The sequence below is a fragment of the Cadophora gregata genome, assembly GCF_030347475.1.
Source record: "Cadophora gregata isolate MNR1 chromosome Unknown scaffold_15, whole genome shotgun sequence".
Classification (NCBI taxonomy): Eukaryota; Fungi; Ascomycota; class Leotiomycetes; order Helotiales; family Ploettnerulaceae; genus Cadophora; species Cadophora gregata.
This window is the reverse complement of record NW_026695938.1, coordinates 1,156,913-1,178,963: the sequence shown is the minus strand read 5'-3', so window position 1 is coordinate 1,178,963 and position 22,051 is coordinate 1,156,913. Positions and strand designations below refer to the sequence as shown.

The 22,051-nt window shown below is 49.7% G+C and overlaps 7 protein-coding genes across 7 annotated transcripts; 4 read left to right on the top strand and 3 right to left on the bottom strand.

The window, feature by feature from the left end:
- Nucleotides 1-1,050: 1,050 nt before the first annotated feature.
- Nucleotides 1,051-1,494, top strand: ONS95_005004 (uncharacterized protein; the record flags this gene model as incomplete). Its single annotated transcript, XM_058498394.1, has 1 exon — nucleotides 1,051-1,494. The coding sequence occupies one exon, from the start codon at nucleotides 1,051-1,053 to the stop codon at nucleotides 1,492-1,494; it is 444 nt and encodes a 147-aa protein (XP_058351908.1).
- A 3,714-nt stretch (nucleotides 1,495-5,208) lies between these two features.
- On the top strand, nucleotides 5,209-6,942 carry ONS95_005003 (uncharacterized protein; the record flags this gene model as incomplete). Its single annotated transcript, XM_058498393.1, has 2 exons — nucleotides 5,209-5,606; nucleotides 5,667-6,942. 2 exons carry the CDS (start codon nucleotides 5,209-5,211, stop codon nucleotides 6,940-6,942), a joined length of 1,674 nt encoding a protein of 557 aa, XP_058351907.1.
- Nucleotides 6,943-7,592: 650 nt separating this feature from the next.
- ONS95_005002 (uncharacterized protein) lies at nucleotides 7,593-10,793 on the bottom strand (the record flags this gene model as incomplete). Its single annotated transcript, XM_058498392.1, has 1 exon — nucleotides 7,593-10,793. One exon carries the CDS (start codon nucleotides 10,791-10,793, stop codon nucleotides 7,593-7,595), a length of 3,201 nt encoding a protein of 1,066 aa, XP_058351906.1.
- Nucleotides 10,794-11,641: 848 nt separating this feature from the next.
- NUP84 (Nucleoporin nup84) lies at nucleotides 11,642-14,982 on the bottom strand (the record flags this gene model as incomplete). The annotated part of the gene is made up of 7 exons (XM_058498391.1): nucleotides 11,642-11,973; nucleotides 12,024-12,139; nucleotides 12,192-12,477; nucleotides 12,530-14,605; nucleotides 14,662-14,758; nucleotides 14,828-14,866; nucleotides 14,917-14,982. The coding sequence occupies 7 exons, from the start codon at nucleotides 14,980-14,982 to the stop codon at nucleotides 11,642-11,644; spliced, it is 3,012 nt and encodes a 1,003-aa protein (XP_058351905.1).
- Nucleotides 14,983-16,567: 1,585 nt separating this feature from the next.
- Nucleotides 16,568-16,942, top strand: ONS95_005000 (uncharacterized protein; the record flags this gene model as incomplete). Its single annotated transcript, XM_058498390.1, has 2 exons — nucleotides 16,568-16,807; nucleotides 16,880-16,942. The coding sequence occupies 2 exons, from the start codon at nucleotides 16,568-16,570 to the stop codon at nucleotides 16,940-16,942; spliced, it is 303 nt and encodes a 100-aa protein (XP_058351904.1).
- A 473-nt stretch (nucleotides 16,943-17,415) lies between these two features.
- Nucleotides 17,416-17,977, bottom strand: ONS95_004999 (uncharacterized protein; the record flags this gene model as incomplete). The annotated part of the gene is made up of 2 exons (XM_058498389.1): nucleotides 17,416-17,915; nucleotides 17,962-17,977. The coding sequence occupies 2 exons, from the start codon at nucleotides 17,975-17,977 to the stop codon at nucleotides 17,416-17,418; spliced, it is 516 nt and encodes a 171-aa protein (XP_058351903.1).
- A 933-nt stretch (nucleotides 17,978-18,910) lies between these two features.
- On the top strand, nucleotides 18,911-21,319 carry ONS95_004998 (uncharacterized protein; the record flags this gene model as incomplete). The annotated part of the gene is made up of 8 exons (XM_058498388.1): nucleotides 18,911-19,058; nucleotides 19,118-19,125; nucleotides 19,184-19,297; nucleotides 19,350-19,493; nucleotides 19,544-19,709; nucleotides 19,757-19,973; nucleotides 20,027-21,176; nucleotides 21,236-21,319. 8 exons carry the CDS (start codon nucleotides 18,911-18,913, stop codon nucleotides 21,317-21,319), a joined length of 2,031 nt encoding a protein of 676 aa, XP_058351902.1.
- Nucleotides 21,320-22,051: the final 732 nt, after the last annotated feature.

The window sequence follows — 22,051 nt, the reverse complement described above, 5'->3', positions numbered from 1 at the left end:
TGTGGATGGATCGGAAGGGCAGGGCAATGGCACAGATGGAGAGGAGAGGAGAGAGGAGAGGAGAAGCGAGAGGGGAGAAAAAGAGGAAAGATTGTAGTATCCCCGCGAAGTGTCGCAAGTACTGTCGTCGCGAGGGCAGTTGGTGGATCAATGATGAGGCTTACCTACCTACTGTGTCGCCAAGCGGCGTCGGTGGGGTTGAGGATGGAGGCAGGAGACCGAGGAGAGCGCACACGTTTCCATTGTCTTGTGTTGCACGTGCGAGAGACCCTGCTCTCGGCCCGCCAGTCGAATCAAGAAAGCTGTGAATGGATACCTAGGTACAGTAGGTAAATTACCAAGCCAAGTCCCTAGTAGCCAAGGGGACGTGGTTTTCCTGCCTCCGTAGCTAAATGTACATACCTGGGTGACTTCGTATTAGTAAGGTAGATTACTCTCAAAAAGTTGAAAATTTGGTCAGTAGAGGATTTCCGTGCCTGAGCATTGTTGAACTTCACGCCCAGCACAGAAACGAAGTTACGAAGTAAGACGTGGAAGTTTCAGGGCATATCATATCGATTTTGGGCTGGATTTCTAAGGTAGGCAAGGTGAATTACCCATTCCCCCAAAATAGGTACCATGCGAGGATCATTTACGTGCACACAGTACCACCCTTATGTGAATTAACGAGGTATGAGGGCCCGAAAGATGACCTAGGTACGAAAGGGGGTTGACAGTGGGTCTCGCCACCCCTTGTAAGGCGGTGAGTATCATCGAAGCTCGTAGAACCTATGCCTCTAACACCATATGAATGACACTCTCACTCTGTTTAGTATTACTAAATCATTAAGACAATGCCGTGGACACATGATACACCAACTCGAGTGCGATTCAAAACCCTCTTAGCTGAAGGCTACTCAGTTCAAGAAGCTGCCCGTAAGCTTAATATCCCTCGTTCTTCAGCACGATATTTTATTAATAAACCCGATCGATTAGCAAAGCCTCCTGGTGCTCCTCCGAAAGTCTCTAATGAACAAGTTGAAGAAATAATTAAGTGGTTTACAGGCCACTATGATCGACGAACTCTTTCCTTACAACAAATTCGCAAGCAATTCCATCTTGATTGCGCAGATATTACTCTCCTTCGGGCCTTTGAACGATACGGCTATCATTATCATGTTCCTGATTGTAAGCCTTTCATCTCTAAAGCGAATAAGCTCAAGCGTTGGAGCTTCTCGATTGCCAATTGGGACCGATCCAAAGAGTATTGGCGGCGAGGACGATTTACAGACGAAACAATCACTCGAACGGATATCCTTCGTAGACGAAAAGTCCTTCGGAAACGAGGGGAAAGAAGGAGACTCGATTGTATCCAATTCACGTTTCATTCAGGCTATAAATCAGTTATGGCGTGGGCAGCAATTGGCTACGGATACAAATCGAAGATATACTTTTGCTCATATGAAGGAGAAGGGAAGGGGTTTAATCAAAAGAAGTATGCAAATCAAATTCTGAGGGGTCCATTGAAGGAGATATTCGAGCAACCAGGAGACTTCTTTTGCGTGGAGGATAATAGTAGGGTTCATGGAAAGACAGATACTCGACAGAATCATGGACTCTGTAATGCCGTACGCTTAGAATGCCATATATACTCAATTGACTGGCCTCCTTGCTCGCCAGACCTTAATCCGATTGAGAATATCTGGCGAATTCTAAAGCAAAAGCTAAGAAATCGGAATCCCCACGGTAGTTGGGCTCTTGAGGACTTGAAAAGAGCTATATTAGATATCTGGGAAAACGAGATATCTATTGAAACAATTAATAGATTTGTTGATACTATGCCTCAAAGGCTAGAAAAGGTCAGACTACGAAAAGGAGGACCATCAGGATGGTAAATCATTACTGTAAATAGCTATAGCATACGGCAGAAACAGGGGGGGTGGCGAGACCCACTGTCAACCCCCTTTCGTACCTTACCTCGGTACCTACCTAAGCGCAGATATAAAGTCACACTTTAGGTAATTCTCGGGAAACAGATCGTCATAGGATCTCCTCTTCTCTCGCTTCATCTTCACTTCCGGGAACCAGAACCGGAGACATACCTTACCTTACCTTACCTTACCTTACCTGCAGTGAGGCGACCCAGAGCCAGCCGCAGCCCGGCCCCGGCCCCGGCCTCCAGATTGTAGGGCAAGCGCAGTTCGCAGCAGGCGGGCGCGGTCTTTGACGGCGCTCCCGACGCCTCTTTTCATATTTTCAAGCCACCCGACCCGAAACTCAAAGCAAATAATACAGTAATGGAAGCAATGCAGACATCCAGAAGCATGCATAGGTGCTGTACAGACAGACAGACAATAGTACTGTACAGTAAATCTACAGTACACTGCAGGAACTTAATTTACATCCAGTCAGCCTCTACAAGCGTTGCTCTCTTCCCTGGCTGTCCGCCTCAGCTTCCACATTTATGTATGGCACCTCTGGCTAGAAGTGACGACCTCGACCTCGACCTCGACCTCTACTCGTGCGGCTGGTTCGAGTACAGATGGGGATATCTACCTCCGTAGGGAGCATGGCATGGATGGCATGGAGAGCGAGCTGGCTCCGTCAAGTCGGCTGCAACTCTTGACGTTACGCCGCAGAAAGACCGACTGATCATCCACAACCACCACGAAAGCTGGAATGTTATCATCATATTATCAATCGGATCAAATCAACCTCGAATAATAATGCACGTCGAGCTTGGCCGTGCAGAGAATAGAAAGAATACTATTCATAAGGTACCGTGGCGAATGTCATTCTCCACTGATCGCGCCATGGGGAAATTAGAAGGGGGCTCTTCGACATCTGTAAGCTATTCTGCTATCTGGGGGTGCAGCTTGAGGCCCACGATCCAGCAAAACACGGAAAAGATCGCTCGGCACCTGCGATTGTATCGTGTCTTAATATTGGAGCAAGATTAGCAAGATGAGCTTACTGTATATCAGCGCGGCAGTATTATTGCAATGCAAATGAATGGCACAGTATCATGGCGAGCATGGTAATTTTAACTTAGGATTTGGTGTTGAGAGAGAGTAAATTTACATCAAAGCGCAGATGGTGTACCTAAGTTCTTGACCAAGGCTGGCCGTTCTCTCCGCGTGCCTTTTCTGCTCATGTCGCATCATCGTAGCTTCATGGCATCTTGACTATCCAACAAGCCAGTTGCAGCAGTCGCATTTCTGTCGAACATTATTCTCTTCAGAGGAGCTGGGCTGCGCAGCGAAGTACAATCCTAAGCTACCATAGCAACCCCATCTCATCTCCAGCCTCCAGATCCCCATCCCCAGAAACAAGTGAGTAGCTTCTCCGCAGCGTATCAACCCTTTCCCTTTCCCCTTCCTTTCTCCGGCATGACAGCAAAATGAAAACGGAATCGAAAAAACACTGGAACTCGTTCCTCCACTTTGCCTCACTCCACACACTAGGTAAATTACCTACTACCTAACCTACTGTGCGTTCTTGCGCTATCTCCTCTATCCCCACCAGCATACAACCACGACTGTGGCAGCAGCTCAGCTGCAGTGGGAGACACCATACAGAGTTTGAAGAGAGCGGAGAATGTGCAACAAAGGAGGAACGGGCGAGATAGTTAAGTACACTCACTGTTCCGTGGTCCATCGATTCATCCACTATTATTATTATTATTATTATTATTATTGTGACCGAAAGCAGGGCCGGATGGCAGCCCCAGTCTGCGCATTCTCGGCCTCATTATTTCGAGTTTGTCCCTTTTGGGTATTTAGCCAGGCTGGTCTAGCATTTTGCCGGTGGTGGTCGCGGCGGTGTCTCTCCACTCCCTCCACTACTCCCTCCACTCCACAGAGTCCCGAACACTTTGAATCCCCACCACAGAATAAGGCCGGTCCAATTATGGTCGGCAACAGGTTGTGGGACCAGGGAGTGACAAGGAGCCAGGAGGGAACCGACAGGCAGTGACGAAGTGAAGTGAAGGGAGGGAGAGGGACCAGGACCGGGGCCAGGACGCAGTACAGTACAGTACGGAGGTAGAGGCAGTAGGAAGGTAAATTACTCGTAGAGGGGAGAGTAGGTAAGGCAGAGGACAGTAGAGTAGAGTGGAGTAGGACCTTAGAGTCAAGTAGAGGAGAACAGAGTAGAGTAGAGTAGAGTAGAGTAGAGTAGAGTAGAGTAGAGTAGAGTAGAGTAGAGTAGAGTAGAGTAGAGTAGAGTAGAGTAGCGTTCTAGTCAAGGATACTCTTGGGGGAGTCCCTCACCTCGACACAGCTCACGAGTCACCACACCTCACCTCACCTCACCTACCTTGAAGTATTTGCCCGCCCGAGTCCGATCATCAACCACCCCAAGCGCAGTGCAGTGCAGTGCACCGCACCCCAACCAAGACATACTGTAGGTAATGTACATACACCCGGGCCTAAGCCTGCTCGCCGCCCAAGCTCAAGCCCAAGCCCAAGCCCACGACCACGGCCACTGCCACGCCCACAGCATCGACAACCACATCTTCCCTCACCTCAGTTCACTCACTTCACTCACTTCACTTCACTTCACTTCACTTCACTGGCCGGATACCCCCTTCCCCCGATAGGCTTCACCCCTCCTCCACGACCCAAAGACACTCTGCGACTCCGACTACAACGACTGAGGGCGACCATCCCGAAACGACTACGACTGGCAAAACGAAACCAGACAGCATCTCTTCTCTTCTCTTCTCTCACAACCAACCGAAGCACAAGAAGCACTCGACTGACTGACTGCCTGGCTGCCCCGGACGCATTTGAGCCGCTCGCTGGGACTGGTTTCGTTTGATTGTTGATCCTCCCATCTCTTCCGAAGTCAGTCGCTACCTACCCTCGAATTCTCCTCTCCTCTCGATCAAGACTCTGGAGTCATATTTTGGCCGACGTCTCTTGCGGACTTGTATTGGACTGTTATCGCCAATCCTCTTACCACGACTAGCCTTGAATCCAACTCATCATCACTGGGCACGCTGCCGCGGCTCTCATTAAACTGATCTGGCTGTGGCCTGTCCTCTTCAATCTCACGATGCATGAGCATCAAACGTGCGACGACGTCTCTCGGACCCTCGACGCCGCGTGCGCGATCCTGACGGCCCTCGTGTGAAGAGTGTCGTCCTCCTCGCTCCTGATATGCTTTATCAATTACGCCCTTTCAAACCCTCCGGCCGGATGACATAACGGCCAAACGCAGGACATTATGGATCCTCTCCACATAACTGAATTCGCGTCGGAGCGATATTTCAGTAAATTAAGGCAGCTGAATGAGCCCTCCGACAATGCTACATCCACATCAGAAGCCTCGACGGCGACGGCGACTGCGACCTCCCCTCCATTGCCGTCTGGCCCTACATTTACTCTACCATTAGGACGACAACGGTCTCTCAATAATGATCTTCCACCTCTCACATTCAGGCCTAGCGAGCAGAAGAAGCGATCGCTGGGTCACGATCTCACCGCATTACGAACACAACGCCGCCCAAGTTTTACCGGCTCGTTTGGGAGATTGACTTCCAAAGTTACTGTTATCCACAAGGTTCCTTCGATTGTTGAACACAAGGAGGAAATTCTGGCAGTTGATCCAGTTGCGGCCCCGAAGTATGTTGTCTTTCATGAGAGACTTCAGGAGAATTGCTGACAGTTTAGTTTTAATCTTAGTGACCTGTTCCTTGCCCTACCGAACGAGCTTCAAGCTCAAATAATTGCACCCCTCCCCATACATAGCGTCCTCACTCTCCGACTAGTGTCCAAGTCCTTTCATACGATTGTGACCCTTAATGAATCGACAATTGCTCGGTATCATATGACTAACAGCTTGCCTGCGTACGCTTTGCGATTGTACCCATTACCTGATACCGGTTGGATCAACCTTCACTACCTGTGTAGTATATGGCATCGACTGCACGTTGCTGAGAAGCTATCGACAATGATTGCAGCACAAGCAACGAAAGAAATATTTCTACGTACCACGGAAGTCCAACGGCAGGAATTCGAGCCACAACATAGGCGGATGCGTCAACGCCTGATGCCTCTTGTCTTTACACTTTTTCATTTTTTTGAAACATATCGCGACATTCACGCGAAGCGACTTCAGGCCGAGCCGCCTTTACATCATCAGGCATATACCATAAATCCCATCGAGGCTGAAGTAATGGCCATGTATGATGATCAAACACTACTCAAAGTCCACCAAGTTTTCCCCCTGGTGATATCTTCTTTCTCTCGACGGTTACGACCACCATCTTATGTGGGCACTTTGGAGCGTTCAATAAAAGGTTACTTAAAGGACCGACCAGCAGACGAGGTCTACGCTACCATTTTAGCTGTTGGAGGGCTTCGCCAAGCGCAAAGGTTCTGGGAGACGAAAGGGTACAATGCTCGCCGAGCAGCAGTCGACACTTGGTATGGCATGGTCACAAGGAGTCCTATTGACGCAGCGCCCAAGTCCAAGATGTCCTTGATAACGCACCTTGGTCGCAAGAGGTCCAAACAGGTAGCGGAAACCTCATCATCGGACACCACCACAACCACCAGCACTACCAACCATGATGCAACGAGCTGCCGGGAATGGTTTTGCGTCAAGCCAGCGTGTCAGGTCTCTCACCGGCGACATTCCACCGACAACCTCGTTTTTCACAGCAGTCTTGCGGCCGGACCACCAATGAGTCCATTACCACGTGATCAACTTAGACTCATGCTCCCAGACCTCCAACACCTCTCCAACATCTGGATGCACACGGCTGAAGCACTCATTCTGGAGCGGCAAATCGTGCCTCGACCGCAAGATATCAAGCGGAATACACAAGTTCTACTCGATTTGATTCAAGACAATGGGTTGGAGGTTGACCACTGGACATCTGGAACTCCACCACGAACAAATGTGAATACGGAACAAGAAGAGGGCATGGAAGCCCCCGGAGGCGTTTCTGACTAGGTTGGAAAAGAAGCAAGCAGCATTTACAAGGCGTTATGTTATATTCACTTAAAGCTTGTGATCGGCTTCATTTGTGTCTGGACACTGGGACAGCAGCTGCGCCGAGACACCGGTCTGGAGTTTCAGGGAATTGGGCATTTTTGGGAACATAGATATCGTACAATTCTCGTCGTAAACCGAAAGGCCTTGCACAATAAGATGCCCTTCAAAATCAAGCTTATATTCACTTCACACGTTGTAACGAAACCCAAGGCAAGATTTCCGTCCGTGTCTTGTAGACCACAGTATCCCTCCTATATATTCATCTGGAAACTTATTACTCATTACCTACTACAACGTCGAATCCCCGCGCCTATTTTTGTAAAATTTCCTGGTGGTTCTCGGCCGTATTCCCCAGTCCATCCAAATCGCCATATCAAGCTGATAGGGTCCTACGATCCCCTGCCCCAGACTCCCGTTATTATATGAAGCAAATACAAAGGTTTGCGAACAGGAAAAAGTACCATTGTGAAGAAACGCCGCCCAAATCCCGTTGTCCCGCTCCATACTCATGCCCTTCGTTGTAAATTCACCCGCAGACCATATATTCCGTGGCTATCAAAAAAGGCGGTATCAATCAATTAGTTCGGTCAAACAACCAAGGGTATCTTTCAACGACGCCCGTAGCCTCTCAGCAACTGTTCCCTCATATCTTCCTGGTTTGTTGGGTCAAAGGAGTTGCTGATCCTCGAAGATGACGTTCCATAAGCCGAACCGCTGTTACCTGAAGTTCCATATGCACTGTTACTCCCTGAGCGTGAGACGCCCACACCTCTAAGAATATCATTGGCACCAGCATCGTATGGATTACTCAGGCCGGAAGTGCTGCCATATATACTGTTGCTCGTGGCTGAGGATCGGGAGTTTCCTAGCCCAACAGCAATGCCCTGCCCAAAGCCACCAGTCGTGCCATAGGTGTTGTTGCTTAGGCCCACACTAGTATTACCCACGCCGCCGGAATGACCTAGAGACTCTAATGTCGGTAGATCAATGTAGGACGAGTCTGAAAAGTGGTTATAGTGGCTCTGATGAGACGGCTGGCTCTGGGAATGCGAACGTGCCGTAGTGTATGAAGGTGATGCCTGGGCTATAGAATGAGAACTTGGATTTCTGTAGCTATTTTCTGCCTGCGTGACGGTAGGGGAGTGTTGAGCGAGGGTATTTGCACTCGGATTTCTATAATTGGTCCCTGTTTGAGAGAAGGATGGAGAAGGATGGCCAAGGGTGTGTGGACTAGAAGTTCTGTAAGTGTTCTCCGCCTGGGAAAACTGAGGGGATGCTTGAGCCATAGTGTGCGTAGTGCTTGTCCGGTAGCTGTTGCTTGTGGTATTGCTCAACTGAGGAGACGCTTGGTGTGTACCATAGAGTTGTGAAGGTTGGTGAGAAGGGTATTGCTGGCTAAATGTCGCTGACGCTGGTTGATTTCCCTGGCTATAGAAACCTGTGGATGAAGGTCGGGCAGATCCGGACTGGGTCATCTTCTGGCTATCATCACGGTGGCTAGTCTGTTGAGTAACTTGTTGGCCCTGCTGGGATTTTTGATGTTGCATCAGATTCTGCTGTTGCATTTGTGGGGTAGACTGCTGGGGTGTTATTGATTGTGGTTTGGAGTGCTGGCGAGAGTGCTGTTGTACTTGCTGCTGAGGCATAGTTGGAGTATTGCTTCGACCATTTTGCTGCTGCTGCTGCTGAAAGTAGTTGTAATGAGCCTCTAGGCCTTCCGCGGCTGGCCGTGACACTGAGGTAGTCTGGGGCATGCTCTGTTGATTGCTCTGTGGAGCAGTCTGTTGGATACTTTGCTGGGAAGATGTTGCTTGGGAATCTGGAATTGTGCTTGGCGGAATCGGAGGGGTTGCAGTGCTGACTACTGATGCGGTCTGATTTCGAGAGGGGGTTTCAGTGTTGGCAGGGGGCTTAGGTTTACGCTGGCGAGGACGCTTTGCAGGTGGGATGGTCGGTGTTATCGAAGCATTAGTGGTAGTAGTGGTGGTAGTTGTAGTAGCAGCAGCAGCAGCAGCAGCGGCAGGCCCAACAGAAGTCCATTGTAAAGCATCCTTAGCCACCCCCATAGAATTATCACGGCCAGGAGGAAGAATGGGTGGATGATTGGTTTGTGGTAGATTTTCAGTCGAATACTTTGGGGTAGGAGTAGGGTTGGTCTTAGGTTTTGCAGGAGCACGTTTTCTCTTCTGACCCGTTTCAGGCGGTGCAATCTTGGGAGGGACTATCGGAGAAGGCACAACTTGTTGGACTTGTTGTATGCCAGGTGGGTGATGTCTGAATGCCTCCAATACAGCGCGTTCCTCTGGGCTCAATTCGTCCGTTGGAGCTACAATCGCAGCACTATTAGTTTGGTTGAGCTGGTTACTTGCTTGCCATCGCTGCCCGGAATATTGGTTATTCTGGACGTGATTGTTCTGGACAGTCTTGAGGGCTGTATTCGAGGTTGAGCCGAAAGAACTTGCCATTGGGCTAGCAGTGGTAGCTATCGCAGGGCTCGGTTGTGCGACCTTGGCAGTTGTAGATTGTACGTGAGGAGACGCCTGACCTTGGTTTTGGCCATCGGTCATGTTTGCTGTCTCGGAGTCTGGCTGTCCATCTTTGCCCTTATTACGCGACCCCTTGGGTCTGCCTCTTCTCCGCTTATTTGTAGATGAGCTATCTTCCGCCTGGTTTTTAGCAGGAGTTGTTGGAGATGGCTGCTCGAGGGTTTGTTCGGGTATGTGGAATTTAGGTTCACCGAGGGGTATAGTACTTGCTGCCACTGGTGTATTGACCAATGCTAAAGACTGTGGAAGGCCCCAGGATGGGGCAGAAACCGCTGGTCCATACCCGTATCCATTTCTGGAATTGGGGGCTTCAGAGGATTCAGCAGATGGAGTATCCTTCACACCTTTTGACGGCCTTCCTTTCCTCTTCGCAGCAAGGTCTTTCGAGACTTCGGGGCTCTTTGGGGTAAGGTCAGGAAATATCTCTGCCAGCCACCCGATGAAGAGTGCTCCTGTTTCTCTAGTATTCGCGCTCTCTGGGAAGATTCCATCCTCGGGTGGGGGAGCTCCAGGAATTCCTCCAAAGTAGGCCACGGCTTTGCATATCTGATCCACTACCGTAACAGGATTGATGCTTCTCAAAAGCGTCAGTAGTCGAGCTTGTTCAGACTTCGTTTCGTCTGGAGCCAAAGGTCTAGATCTCTGGGCATCGCGTGAGCCTCCAAAAGGCGAGTTGCGACTTCGCGTATCCGCGTTCAAGCTCGCATCTAATCCTCGTTTCTTCGGTGGCACGTATTTTTCGGATTGTGCAGCTTTTGCACGAGACGCTGTATTCTCGCTGGTTCGCCGTGCCGCAGCGTCGCGCTCTGCAGCAGCATCTCTCCCCTGACCTTGAACCTCAGTTTTCTTCCCCGGACTCATTCCCATGTGCATAACACCAAAATTCCCCTGCTTGTTATCTGTCTTACCCTTCAGCTTGCTGGGGACAGGGTTCCTGACTCTGCCGTCCTTATTCGGTCCCAAGACGCCTTCGATGAGAGCTTTCGTAGAGGCCAGCTCGACTGCTTCGAGCTCTGCCATACTGGGCGAATTGGATTGATTGAGATCGAGAGATATAGGTCTCGCTGATACTGCTCCCGCCGGCTGGTCTCGTTGTTGGCTCTGATCCATGTTATCAACTTGAGCGTTTGGGGCGTGGGCGTGGGCATGGGCGTGGGCGTGGGTGCCGCTCTTATTGAATGAGCTGGTAACCCCTCCGACGAATGGTCGAAATTGAGAAAACGAAGAGCTGTCGCCGGTCAGACTCGCGGCAGCAGTCGCCATGATTGCTGCTGGATGAGGCTGGTCGAAGTAACTATCGCCATCGTAGGCTCAGGCTCAGGCTTAGGCTTGTGTTGAATGCTCGTTGCGACGAGAGGACGCGGCTAGCGGCTCAGGTCAGCTAATCACGTTAAACCAGGTCTGGTCCAACAACACGACAGCGCGATACAGACGGCTATAAATAAATACACTCAAAACAAAACATACGAATCGGGCGACGTCTTCATGATTACGAGGAAGCATCGGAAGCAACTGGGCATGTGTGGAGGTAGTTAGAGACCTAGGATATCTATATGGTACGTCCATGTACACACACAGCTCTGGATGTGAATGCACACGGCATCTGTATTTCGATTCCACAGGTTACAACCGCTCAGGCAAGGTATTGCTGCGTAGCTGGCATAATAATGAGCGCCCGGTCCACCTTTTAATTCTTGCCAACAATGTCATACCTGCCTGCCAAAGGGTTGAGCAGGGACCCGAGTGCCAAGAGCGAAGTCAAAGTCAAGACAGATGTTACGAGTAGGTAGCAGTGGCACAGTGTTTTGCAGGAAGTTGGGAAGGGTTCTTGGACAACTCTGCTTCTCCAGCCTGCTTCCCGCATCAACTTTGACACCAAGTAGGTACTGTACATACTTCTAATTCAACACATCCCATGCATAAAATTTGTTTGATGGAAAGGCTGGTAAATAACACCATCGCATCTGGACCAAGGCTTCCAGTCCCACAGACCTTCGCATTTTGTCCTCCGTTTAATACAAGCGTGATGTTGCGTGTCATTCAGTCTAGCCTCGAGAAAAGCCTGCCCCTGCCCTTATTTTTGGACTCGAATCGAAGTCTCACCCAGTACCTTACGATTTCACGTTCCAAAGTTCAGGTGTCCATCCCTTCCTCCTAAGCTTTTTACTTCTCGTACCTGGAGCTGCCTTTTGCGCTGTGAGAACAAGTAACTCTTTGCTGGCCAAAGCGAACGCCTCAACCAGCTCCTTCACCCGACCTGTCCTCATGAAGACCTCGAGCACGTCCGAATCCTCTCCCGCTATCACAGCAGATAATTCCATGCACTCCATGAGAAGGTCTCGAGTCAGCGCAGAACCTCCGAACTGTAACAGGGCAATGTAAGCGAGTATCGTTTCTGGTAGATATGCTTTTCTGAGTTGCTTGAGTTCGGCTTCGGCGCCATCTGTCACAAGAAATCAGCATTAGCAGGTTGTGGAGGAGATCATGAAATACCATTCTGGCATGTCAGAAGCCACCCTTTAAGGAGAGGCTCTATGCAAGCCCGCATCGGCCCGTACGACTGTGAGAGACCCTTTCGCCATTGTTGCTGCGCTGCCGCCGTCCGATCCCTGAAAATCGAGTTAGAACGATACTTAAGTATCTTCGACGGTACGAACTCACTCAACCAATAGGGTTGCCAGGGAGGAACAGGTTTCAACATTGTCCAAGCATTCGATGAGAGCCTCAAGCTCCCGGTATGTCTTTGCTTCGGCTAGTAAATGCAGCTTCAGAAGTCTCTTCTCATCTGCCGAACCATCTAGCACCTCAGTCAGATCTTCTTCTCTGTCATTGCTGAGTTCTGCGAAGTCCAAGCTTTTGCCTAGGAGCGCTGGCGTTTTGCTTTTCGCAATTTCCGAACTCCTAGCTTTGATGGCCAGTTCTCGAGCTGCGCTGAGGTTCATATTTTCTTCGCCGCATTAGCATACCGCACAGAAGAAAATGATACAAGAAACACTCACTGAAAAAACGGAGATAAAGCATAGTGCCAACGGTAAATATTTCGCTCCACATTCCATCCACAAGCAGATACCATTCCATGCTTCGGATGAGAAGCATATCGGTCCTTGATACGTTGTCATTGTCACCTCCAATGAAATCGCTCCGAGGTCGCCTGCTTGTCAGAGGATTTTGCGCGACGGACGGATCAGCATCATCGAAGAGCTTGAAATTTTCTGAGGCAGGGTAGGAAGGTACCGTATCAGGGAAATCCCCAAGCAGAAATCGTGCCTGCAAACCAACAAATTCTTGTACATCGAGCCCAAATTCTCTCATTAATCTGATCTGGGTAATCCGCTGGTCGTTGTCTGTGATGTCAATCAAGTTTCGACATAGTATTGCATACTTCCGTTTCCCAGTAAGTTGCGAGCAATAAAGAGGAATCAGCTCTTCTTTCCCAGCAAGTCGGAGAAAACTGATGTAAGCGACAATGACGTTCTCCACTTCTGTTACTCGAAGTATACCACCAAGGTCAAGCCCTAGACCCATAAAAATCAGGAGAACGTGGGTGAGGACTCTCAAGCTATCGTGATCATCCATAGTGACATACTTGGTGAATTCCTCATTCTCCGGTTTCTCGTCCTTGGGTGGAATAAGATTTGAATGTCCGTTGGCATTTGCAAAATGGGAGAGAGCCAAGCCTTGCTGGTAAATGAAGTGCGCGAACTGATCTGCGACAAGGACTCCTTGAAGCATCTTCATGGGCTGCAATGTCTCTGGAGCCGTCTTCGGGTTGGTTTTCAAAGTATCGATGAGCTTTCGACCTGCTGCCTGAGGATCGCCATGAAATTGGACGGCATCGAATGATTCGAGATTCAGCGTGGCAAGGGAAATCGGGCGGGCTCCCAAGGCAGTCCGAAGATAGTTGTCGTATTGATTCTTTAATAGCGCGTTGTAGTTGGCGAACACGAAGTCGTCCCAGGATCGACAAACGACCTCCACACTCTGGATGTCACCACTCAGAACACCATATACAGCGCGTTCATAATCATCGCCTCCGCCCCTGCGAGCGAGAGCAAAGCACATCCGTCGCCAGAGAGCACTGGATTCGGGATCACCAGATTCGAAATCCTCTTCTGATCTCTCATCGAGGCTACCACTCATGCTGACAGCTCTCCATACCTCCGTGCGTTCCGTGCACCACTCTCTAATCTCAGCGGAGGATTTCCCTCGCCGAAGCATCTCATAGCATCCTAACCAAATGGCGCGCTCAAAAAACTGGTCTTGTTCCTGCAATGTTCGCTTCTGTCGAGTCATTGCATCAGGATCAAGTTGTGTGATCAAAGGTTCGATTTGGCTGGCATGCTGCGCTATGTTCAACTTCGAGCCTTTGATGGCGTGCTTGGTATGAATCCAACCAGCTGCAATGATATCTCCGCGATCGGCATTCTGTTGGAGGTCTTGCACAAGGATATCGATCTCCTCGCCCGACTCGTCTGCTGTTTCCTTCAACCACTGCAGCACCGTCTTTCTTTCAAGAGCAAGGTTATCCTTCGCCAGAAAATCCTCCCACAGCTCATACTCGGAAGAATACTGGTTGATAGCAGCGTATCTCCGTAGAGATTGGCCTGATTTGCCTGGAACAGGGAATCGAAGGTGAACTAGGCGCCGTAACAAATCCCATGTCTGGGCTTCTTGTTCCCATCGTTCTAGATCCTCAAGCGTCGTTTGTCGGTCTGCAGAGGGCAACTCCTTTTCTTCTGAATCCTCGATTTCTATATCCTCATCATCGCCTAGAGATACCTCGAAGCCTCGCATTTTCCTCCTCCATCTAATACCATTCTTCTTTCGTCGTTCAAGTGCATGTAATTTCCGTAGCTTTTCGACGGTTTCCATGGCAATTTCTAGGTACAGATCGATTAGATCTACCATCATATCGCGTCTCTCATCCTGATCATTAGTCCTCTGGGGGTTGTATCCGTCTAAGACTTCGGCGAATCGCTCCACCTCACGACCGACGCGGTTTGCGGTCTCGCGGAGCGGGTGCAGAATAGCTTCAGTTTCTTCGGCACTTCGATCTGGGAGTCGCTTGGTGAAATCTAGATGGTTCGGTAAGCTCCATACATTCAAGACTCTACTTGTTCGGCGAGCTTACCATCGTCCTCTTGAAACCCATTCGGCGCCATCTCTGCATCTTCGCTGAAGGAGGAAGGAGGTTCTGCAGAGAGCTCTCGTTCGGAACGCGTGTCAGACTTCACAGGATGTCAGTTATTGTCGGAGATCGGGTTATTTTCCTGCTGAATGAATTATATTAGACTTACCCCTGAGAATTGCCAACTAACATCGCGAGCGCGAGGTTGCTGCTCCAAGTTAGCCCAAATCATCGGCTACTAGGGCAGAAGCTATGCACCTGGGGAAGAGCTTGCCTTCCCTGTGGAGGGGGAATGAGCGCATGACTCCGGGTCATTGGAGCCATGATAGCTGGAGTCGGGGGCTTTAGGTGGATGAAAGGGATATCAAATAAAGGGTTCGAGTTTGTGGAAAGAAGAAGTTGGCCAATCGATGATGAGTTCGAGACTTAGCACAGTAAGGTAAATGGAAGCCGCCCGTTTTGTAAGGTCGCGCGCGTCAAAAATATCTGGTAGCCTTGCCCGCCTGGTAAGGCACCTGCGAAGCCTTTGCTTGACCAAAATCAGCTAGTCCGTCTGAGGACTAGCGCGCAGCTTTTCTCTGTAAGTGCTTAAATTCGTCCTCTTTCTCAAGACCTCTCTTCTTCTCACATAATGTCAAGGCCATCTAATTAGAGTCTCGGAATAAGCCTCTTCGGAGTAACCATCATTGCTTGTTCAGGTCCATGCGACCTCTCTGCGCGCTCATGATCGCCTAGAGAAAATTTGATTCTTCCTGTTTCCGTTTCTTGACCTTCGCTGGACTGACAAGGGACTGTAAACTTGGAGATTCACAGATCCGTCCATGGCTCAAACCCTTGGGCTCATCTATCCATAGACAAATTGACCTAGATGCAACCCAGAAGGGACCTTTCCATCAACCAGCGCCTGCTCCTTCTGCCCTCTGCTTCATCTTCAGCCTCAAAAGACTTGCTTTAGGACAGCTGACTGATTTGGCATCATCGCCGTTGCGTTGGTAGAATCTGTTGCAGCAGTCATAGAGGGCATCAACGTGGCTCCTGCACTTGGATTCCTTGTACGAGTTCTTGGCCAGACAATCTGCGAATGCATGAGCAGCCACTCTTGTGATCTTGGACAAGATGAACACGCGAAACTTACCTTGAATGGCACACTGGAAGTTTGTCCAGTCAGTAAGTTTGACGTGAGGGGAGTGTTAAGAGTGGAGAATATAAGGCCACCTAGGTACATACGGCACGAGAATGACATGGGAGATCTGTTGCAAGATCGTCTTTTGATGCCTGCTTGATTGAGTCGGCGAATCAGCAAGGTAGCAGCCAATGTACAATACCGATGGCAGCCAGCCGCAGTCTCAAAGGGAAGGATGAGATCTATTCACCATTTTGGGCGGCCTCTCGCACCTTGGCGTAATATACTATGATTGACAGTTTGGTACCCACAACAACCCAGAGGATCTCTTATAAAATTGATTCCCTTTGGGCTCAGATCAAGTTTGATACGACACTTTTGGGTTGCAGGAAATAGAGATGAGGTGAAAGTTTGTTGAGCCTTTGCAACCACAAGGCACTGTTGTCGTTGGTCAGACGCGCTGCCCGGCCTGGTCAGATCAGTTTCCAGAATCGTCGCTGCCTTTCCTCCACTCCCGCGCCTCGCTTTAACTGGAGCGCCATCAGTTCTTAGCGTAATTCGCGTCGTGAATCTAACTGCACCCCACTACATACTTCTGGTCGTCAACCACCTCATCTTCTTCGCACAACACAAACACCCAGCCTCTCCTCAGATCTCTTCAAAGCGAATCTTTCCCCTCATAGTAGGTCCAGCCCATGCCACCCTAAGATATCCTATATCTCATGTACTAAGACAAGCGATAGCCTCGCTCACGTACAACTCTACGAACTCTGATCCGTAGCCAGCATGTCCGGCTCTGATGATAACGGCAGTCCTGGTGCCCAAGAGAAGCCAGAAGCCGGCGCCAGTGAACATCTCAATATCAAGGTCACCGACAACAATAACGAGGTGTTCTTTAAAATCAAGCGGACCACTCAGCTGAAGAAGCTTATGGATGCCTTCTGCGAGCGACAAGGAAAAGCTCCCAATTCTGTCCGATTCCTCTTCGATGGAAGCCGTGTTCAGCCTACGGATAGCCCAGAGACAGTAAGAAAGTCCTGTCCCAGATATCTTTTCCCGTTCATCGATCACCTTATAGTCTGACACAATCTATTGCAGCTTGAAATGGCGGATGGCGACACTCTTGAAGTCCATCAGGAGCAAATCGGTGGCGGCATCTAGGCTATCAGATAATGGATTGCATATGGGTGGAGAGTGCAGCAGCATATGGTGGCAGCGAAAGGGGATGGATACCTGGACTTCGGGTTGATTGATTTGCATTTTGGGTCATGGTCTGGGCTATTCCAAAGGGATTTTTATTTGCAAAGGCGTGCAAGGCGTCTCGTCTCATGGCATGCGTGCCTCTCGGGAGAATGTGAGATCTAGAGGCATTACTTGTGCTCAAGAGGTCCGCCCACTATCACAATGCTTGCTTCTGGTATGGGAGACATCCAATGAAGCATTTACAAAAATCGCATGAACGCCACCCATGAGGGGTGTCGCACAAAACCAAGAACAAGGACCACTTCTTGAATAGTGTTGCTATTTCGAATTTGAACCATTACTCGGTATCCAGTCATGAAGTTCTTGCACCTAACGCCGTTTCGATGCACCTACAGTCGCCCAAAACAATGGAACACTCGTGTACGCCGAATCTAGTCATCCCAGACAGCAGCCTTTGCTCGTTCGGCATCTTCTTTCGCTCTCACAGCGGCTTCTTTCTCCTGATTCCGCCGTTTCATCTCTTTCTCCTTTATGGCTTTGTCATAGGCTTTCTGCTCCTCGGTCTTCTTCGGAGCCTTCACACCCAAAGCACCAGCGATCATCCTCTTTGCAACCGCATCAGTCTTCTCTGGCCTCGAACTGGGTCGTTCACTTCTTGCTTCGGCCACCCCATCAATGCCACCGTATCCGTACGGGTTCACAAATGTAGTATCGCGGGCAAATGATGTAGATGGGGAGATCGGGGTAGGCGGCGGGGCAGAGGGGTAATCTGCAGATTGCTGTTGGGAGAGGGGTCGATCCGTATCATTTCCCGAGTCGTCGAGTTCTTCGTCGTCCCAGGACTCCGAAACGGGCGGCTTTTTCTTGAAGGAGCTCGAGGGCTTAGACGGATGGGGATTTATGGACAGTTTGTTCAGAGACGATTCGAGTGCTGGGAGGGTCAGTAAGAGAATAGCTGGCTCTAGGGCTTTGCAAACCCTTAGGTTCCGCCATGTTGATAGCTTGGTGGGTTGGTATGTACAGTTCTCAATTACTTCAGGTGAGGCTATTTGGTATGAACTATTCTCTGCAGCTACGGCGATGACAGTCTTCGGTGGATAGAGCAGAGCAGAGCAGGTCTTGAGGTCGAGGTCGAGGTCGAGGAGGGCTTCGAGTTCGCCCAGCAAGGTCGCATGCACCTTGACACAGATTGCGGAGTAGATGTGGGGGGATCACGCGTGGCAAGCGCTGGCACTGACACTGACTGAGGTGCTTCGTCGTGAATCGCCCAGGGCAGAGCAGCTCAGCCGTTGCGATTGCGATTGCAGTGCATGGACTGGTCTGGCTTACGGCTAGAGGCCGGACGAGGTAGGCCCTGGCACTTGGCACCTGGCACCTGGCAGTTGGCAGTTGTTGATGTCTGTCAGTACGAGCAACCCGAGTCCAAAATGTTGTCCTTCTCTTTCTGTACTGGTATAATAGCATCATGGGCGAAGCCCGAATGTCCCGCCCTGTGAGATCTGCCGGTGGGGTTGCTAAACTAAGGTACCGAAAAACAGCTCCAGATTTGCCAACATTGAACCAGAACCAGACTACCTGAAGTAAAATAGGGTTACCTGTAGGTCTTACATTCAGGTTCGAGGTTGCAGGTGTTCAAGGCTCTTGTTCCCCGCAAAAACACGTGAAGAAACACCTGCGGATCCCCTCTTCACAGTGCCTAGGTAGGTGGGTAAGTTACCTACCTTAGGTATCTAGCTGTCTAGGTACCTACCTCCTACCTATCTATTCCCGGTTACCCATGTTCCGACGGCCGGGCGGCCGAGGTCAATCTTTTTCGCCTTCCTACAGTGTTAGATCACTGTTTGGTTCTTCGTATCTCGGGTTTAGATTCTCAAGATATCAGAAATTTGTTTGTTTGTCCAGGTACTTACTTCCGTCTCCATAATCATGATTCGACAGCACCTTGTGCGGGGTAGTCGGGTGACGAGGAGGCATGGTTCTTTCAGTACTTCGTCCTGCCACCTATCTTATCAGGATACCATTTCCAATTTGAAGATTGGAGAGCATACGCGAGTTATTTTCCAGGGCTTCACTGGTACGTCTCACAGGTTGTTCGGCGAATTTTGACTCTGATTGGGCTCATTGTGGCTGCAGGGAAACAAGTATGTTTTTTACTTCCAAGCTTCACAGACGTAACTTGTGTTAACTGAAGCTGGGCAGGCGACAGCGAACGCCCAAGAGTCAATAGCGTGGGGAACCAACATCGTAGGAGGCGTTACGCCGAAGAAAAATGGAGAGCATCTTGGACTTCCAGTGCTTCCTTCTGTTAGGGAGGTGGGCTTTCTCTTATACTACCTCACTCCTATAGCTAAGCCACGAAATACAGGCCATGGAGAAGCTAAAGCCAGATGCAACCGGTATATACGTAGCAGCTCATCAAGCACCTGCTGCCATTGAAGAAGCAATTGAAGCAGAAGTTCCTCTCATTGTTGCTGTAGCAGAACACATCCCGATCCACGATATCATGCGGGTAAGTTCTGAGCATTTGGGCTTGCTCATACAGCTAACGAAGGTTTCTAGATACACTCAGTATTGAAGACTCAATCAAGATCAAGATTTGTTGGTGCCAATGCTCCAGGCATTATATCTGCAATTGGGAAGTGCAGAATCGGGTTCCAACCTCTCCCGTGTTTTATGCCTGGCCGTGTCGGAATTGTTGCAAAGTCTGGAACTTTGAGTTATGAGGGTGGGTTTCAAACCTGGAGAGGGAATGCCGTTACTGATATTCGACAGCTGTTGCATCGACCACTAGAGCAGGACTTGGTCAGAGTCTGTGCATTGGTATGGGTGGTGATGTTCTTGCCGGTACAAACTTTGTTGATGCTCTAAAAGTATTTGAGCATGATGACGATACTGAAGGTATCATTTTGATTGGTGAAATTGGTGGAGAGGCGGAGTTGCAAGCAGCAGAATGGATTAAGGAGTACAAGAAGCGCTCGTCAAATCCAAAGTATGTGCAAAATCATCATTATGAGGAAGAAGCATCTAACTCCATCGCCTTAGACCAATATCAGCAGTCATTGGGGGCATTCATGCTGCTCCTGGAAGAGTGATGGGCCATGCTGGAGCCTTTACTTTACCCGGAGAACCTGATGCGTCGACAAAAATAAAGTTTCTCGAGGACGCCGGAGTGACCGTCGTCAATCATCCAGAGAAGCTGGGAAGTGCAATGACAAGGCTGCTTGGCAGCTCTGGGCGAGTTAGTAGTGGTGCAGCAATTTCAAGTTCTTTTCAAAAGAGAGGCATGCACATGTTGAGAAGAGCACGGCCAACCTCAAGATCAGCTCCGGGTTCTGCAAACGTAGTACAGAAAAGGGATCTGTACATCCGAGAGGAACTTGCGCAGGACTTGCTTAGAGAACGGGGGTTCAATGCCTCGGAGTACTCTGGTAAAGGTGCGAAACGACTCCTTGCCGTTGGCGTGGACAGGAAGAACATGTCTCCCTGCATCATTGCCTCACCCGCAAGCGATCCAACAAACCCTCATGCTGAAGCCAAGAAGTTCCCATTCGACTATCGAAGAGGGATTGGCGCCAGCCAAATTCAGGAGATCGCTAATCATATTCATTTAAGCGAGTCGTCTAAGGAGTCACTCCCGAAGCTAGTCAACGGTCTCATCGACCTCTACATGGAGAAGGAAGCATTTCTACTGGAGGCCATGCTCGTGGAACGTCTAGGTGACCTGAAGATTGTTGGCGCAAATTTTGGATTTGACGATGCCGCTTTCCGAAGCACGAAGCGGCAAGCTGACATCCATGCTCTCCGTCGAGTCGAGGACGAGGATGCACAAGAAGTCGAGGCTGAGAAAGATGGTATCGTGTACATTAAGCTAGCAGGCAGCGGCAATATCGGAACCTTAGTCAACGGAGCTGGCTTGGCCATGAACACCGTAGATGCTCTGGCGGATGCTGGAGGAAAAGCAGCAAATTTCCTGGATACGGGTGGAAAGGCAACGAGTGAGACTGTCAAGAAAAGCTTCCAAATCATCTTGCAAGATGAGAGAGTGAAGGTGATTTTCGTCAACATTTTTGGTGGATTGACTTTAGGCGATATGATTGCCAATGGGATTCTTCTAGCTTTCAAGGAGTTGGAGATGAGATTGCCTGTTGTGGTGAGAATCCGAGGTACTAATGAGGAGGATGGACAGAAGATTGTGAGTAAACAGGAGACTGTCAACCGAGTGTATTGAATGCCTGCTAATGTGATACACAGATTGCGGAGAGTGGATTGCCTCTGCATGCATTCGATGACTTCCAGGAAGCTGCAGCAAAGGCCATTGAGCTTGCAAAAAAATAGGGGGCATGAGGCGCTTGTGAAAACTCATGTCTTGAGCGGGTTTGTAACATTTCGGCGTTACTGTACCTTGGCTTTCACAGTTTTTGTTGTACATAGTCGCATGCCTGGTGTTGTATTTGTCCGTGCGTCCGTTGTTTACTCGCTCAAAGCGAACTTACCTCCGTAGTGCTCAAGATTGAATATAAGTGAACCCCCAAGGCAACCACGAAGTAAGGAGTACGTACCACAACGACATACACCATGTCTGTGCAAGGGCAACCTTCCCTTCCCTTCCCTTCCCTTCCCTTCCCTTCCCTTCCCCTCCCCTCCCCAGAACAGTCTCACTCGAAGCAGTAACCCAAAGTTAAGGCTCGAATTGGCTTGGAATGGTGGAATAGGGAGGTATGTACGAGTGAGTAGGTATGGATGGGCTCTAGCTCTCGCTAAGGTACCTCCTATCTGGGAGCCTGGTAAGGTGTCTGGGTGTACTCGTAAGGTAGCGGTAGGTAATTTACTGGTACCTACCTATATTATGGACCCCGCTTCCTCCCCACTACCTTACTACTGTACCTACTACCTAAGGTAGCCGAGGGGAATTGACATAGGGAGGGGCAGATGCAAATGCTAATGCAAATGCCTCACGACGTCATCTAAAGACGAGAATTTCACGAACTCGCGCAGCAGTCCAGAAGAAGTCAAGCATTGAATCGAATCGGGATGGGAAGACATTGCATTTCAGCAGCACGTCAGTGC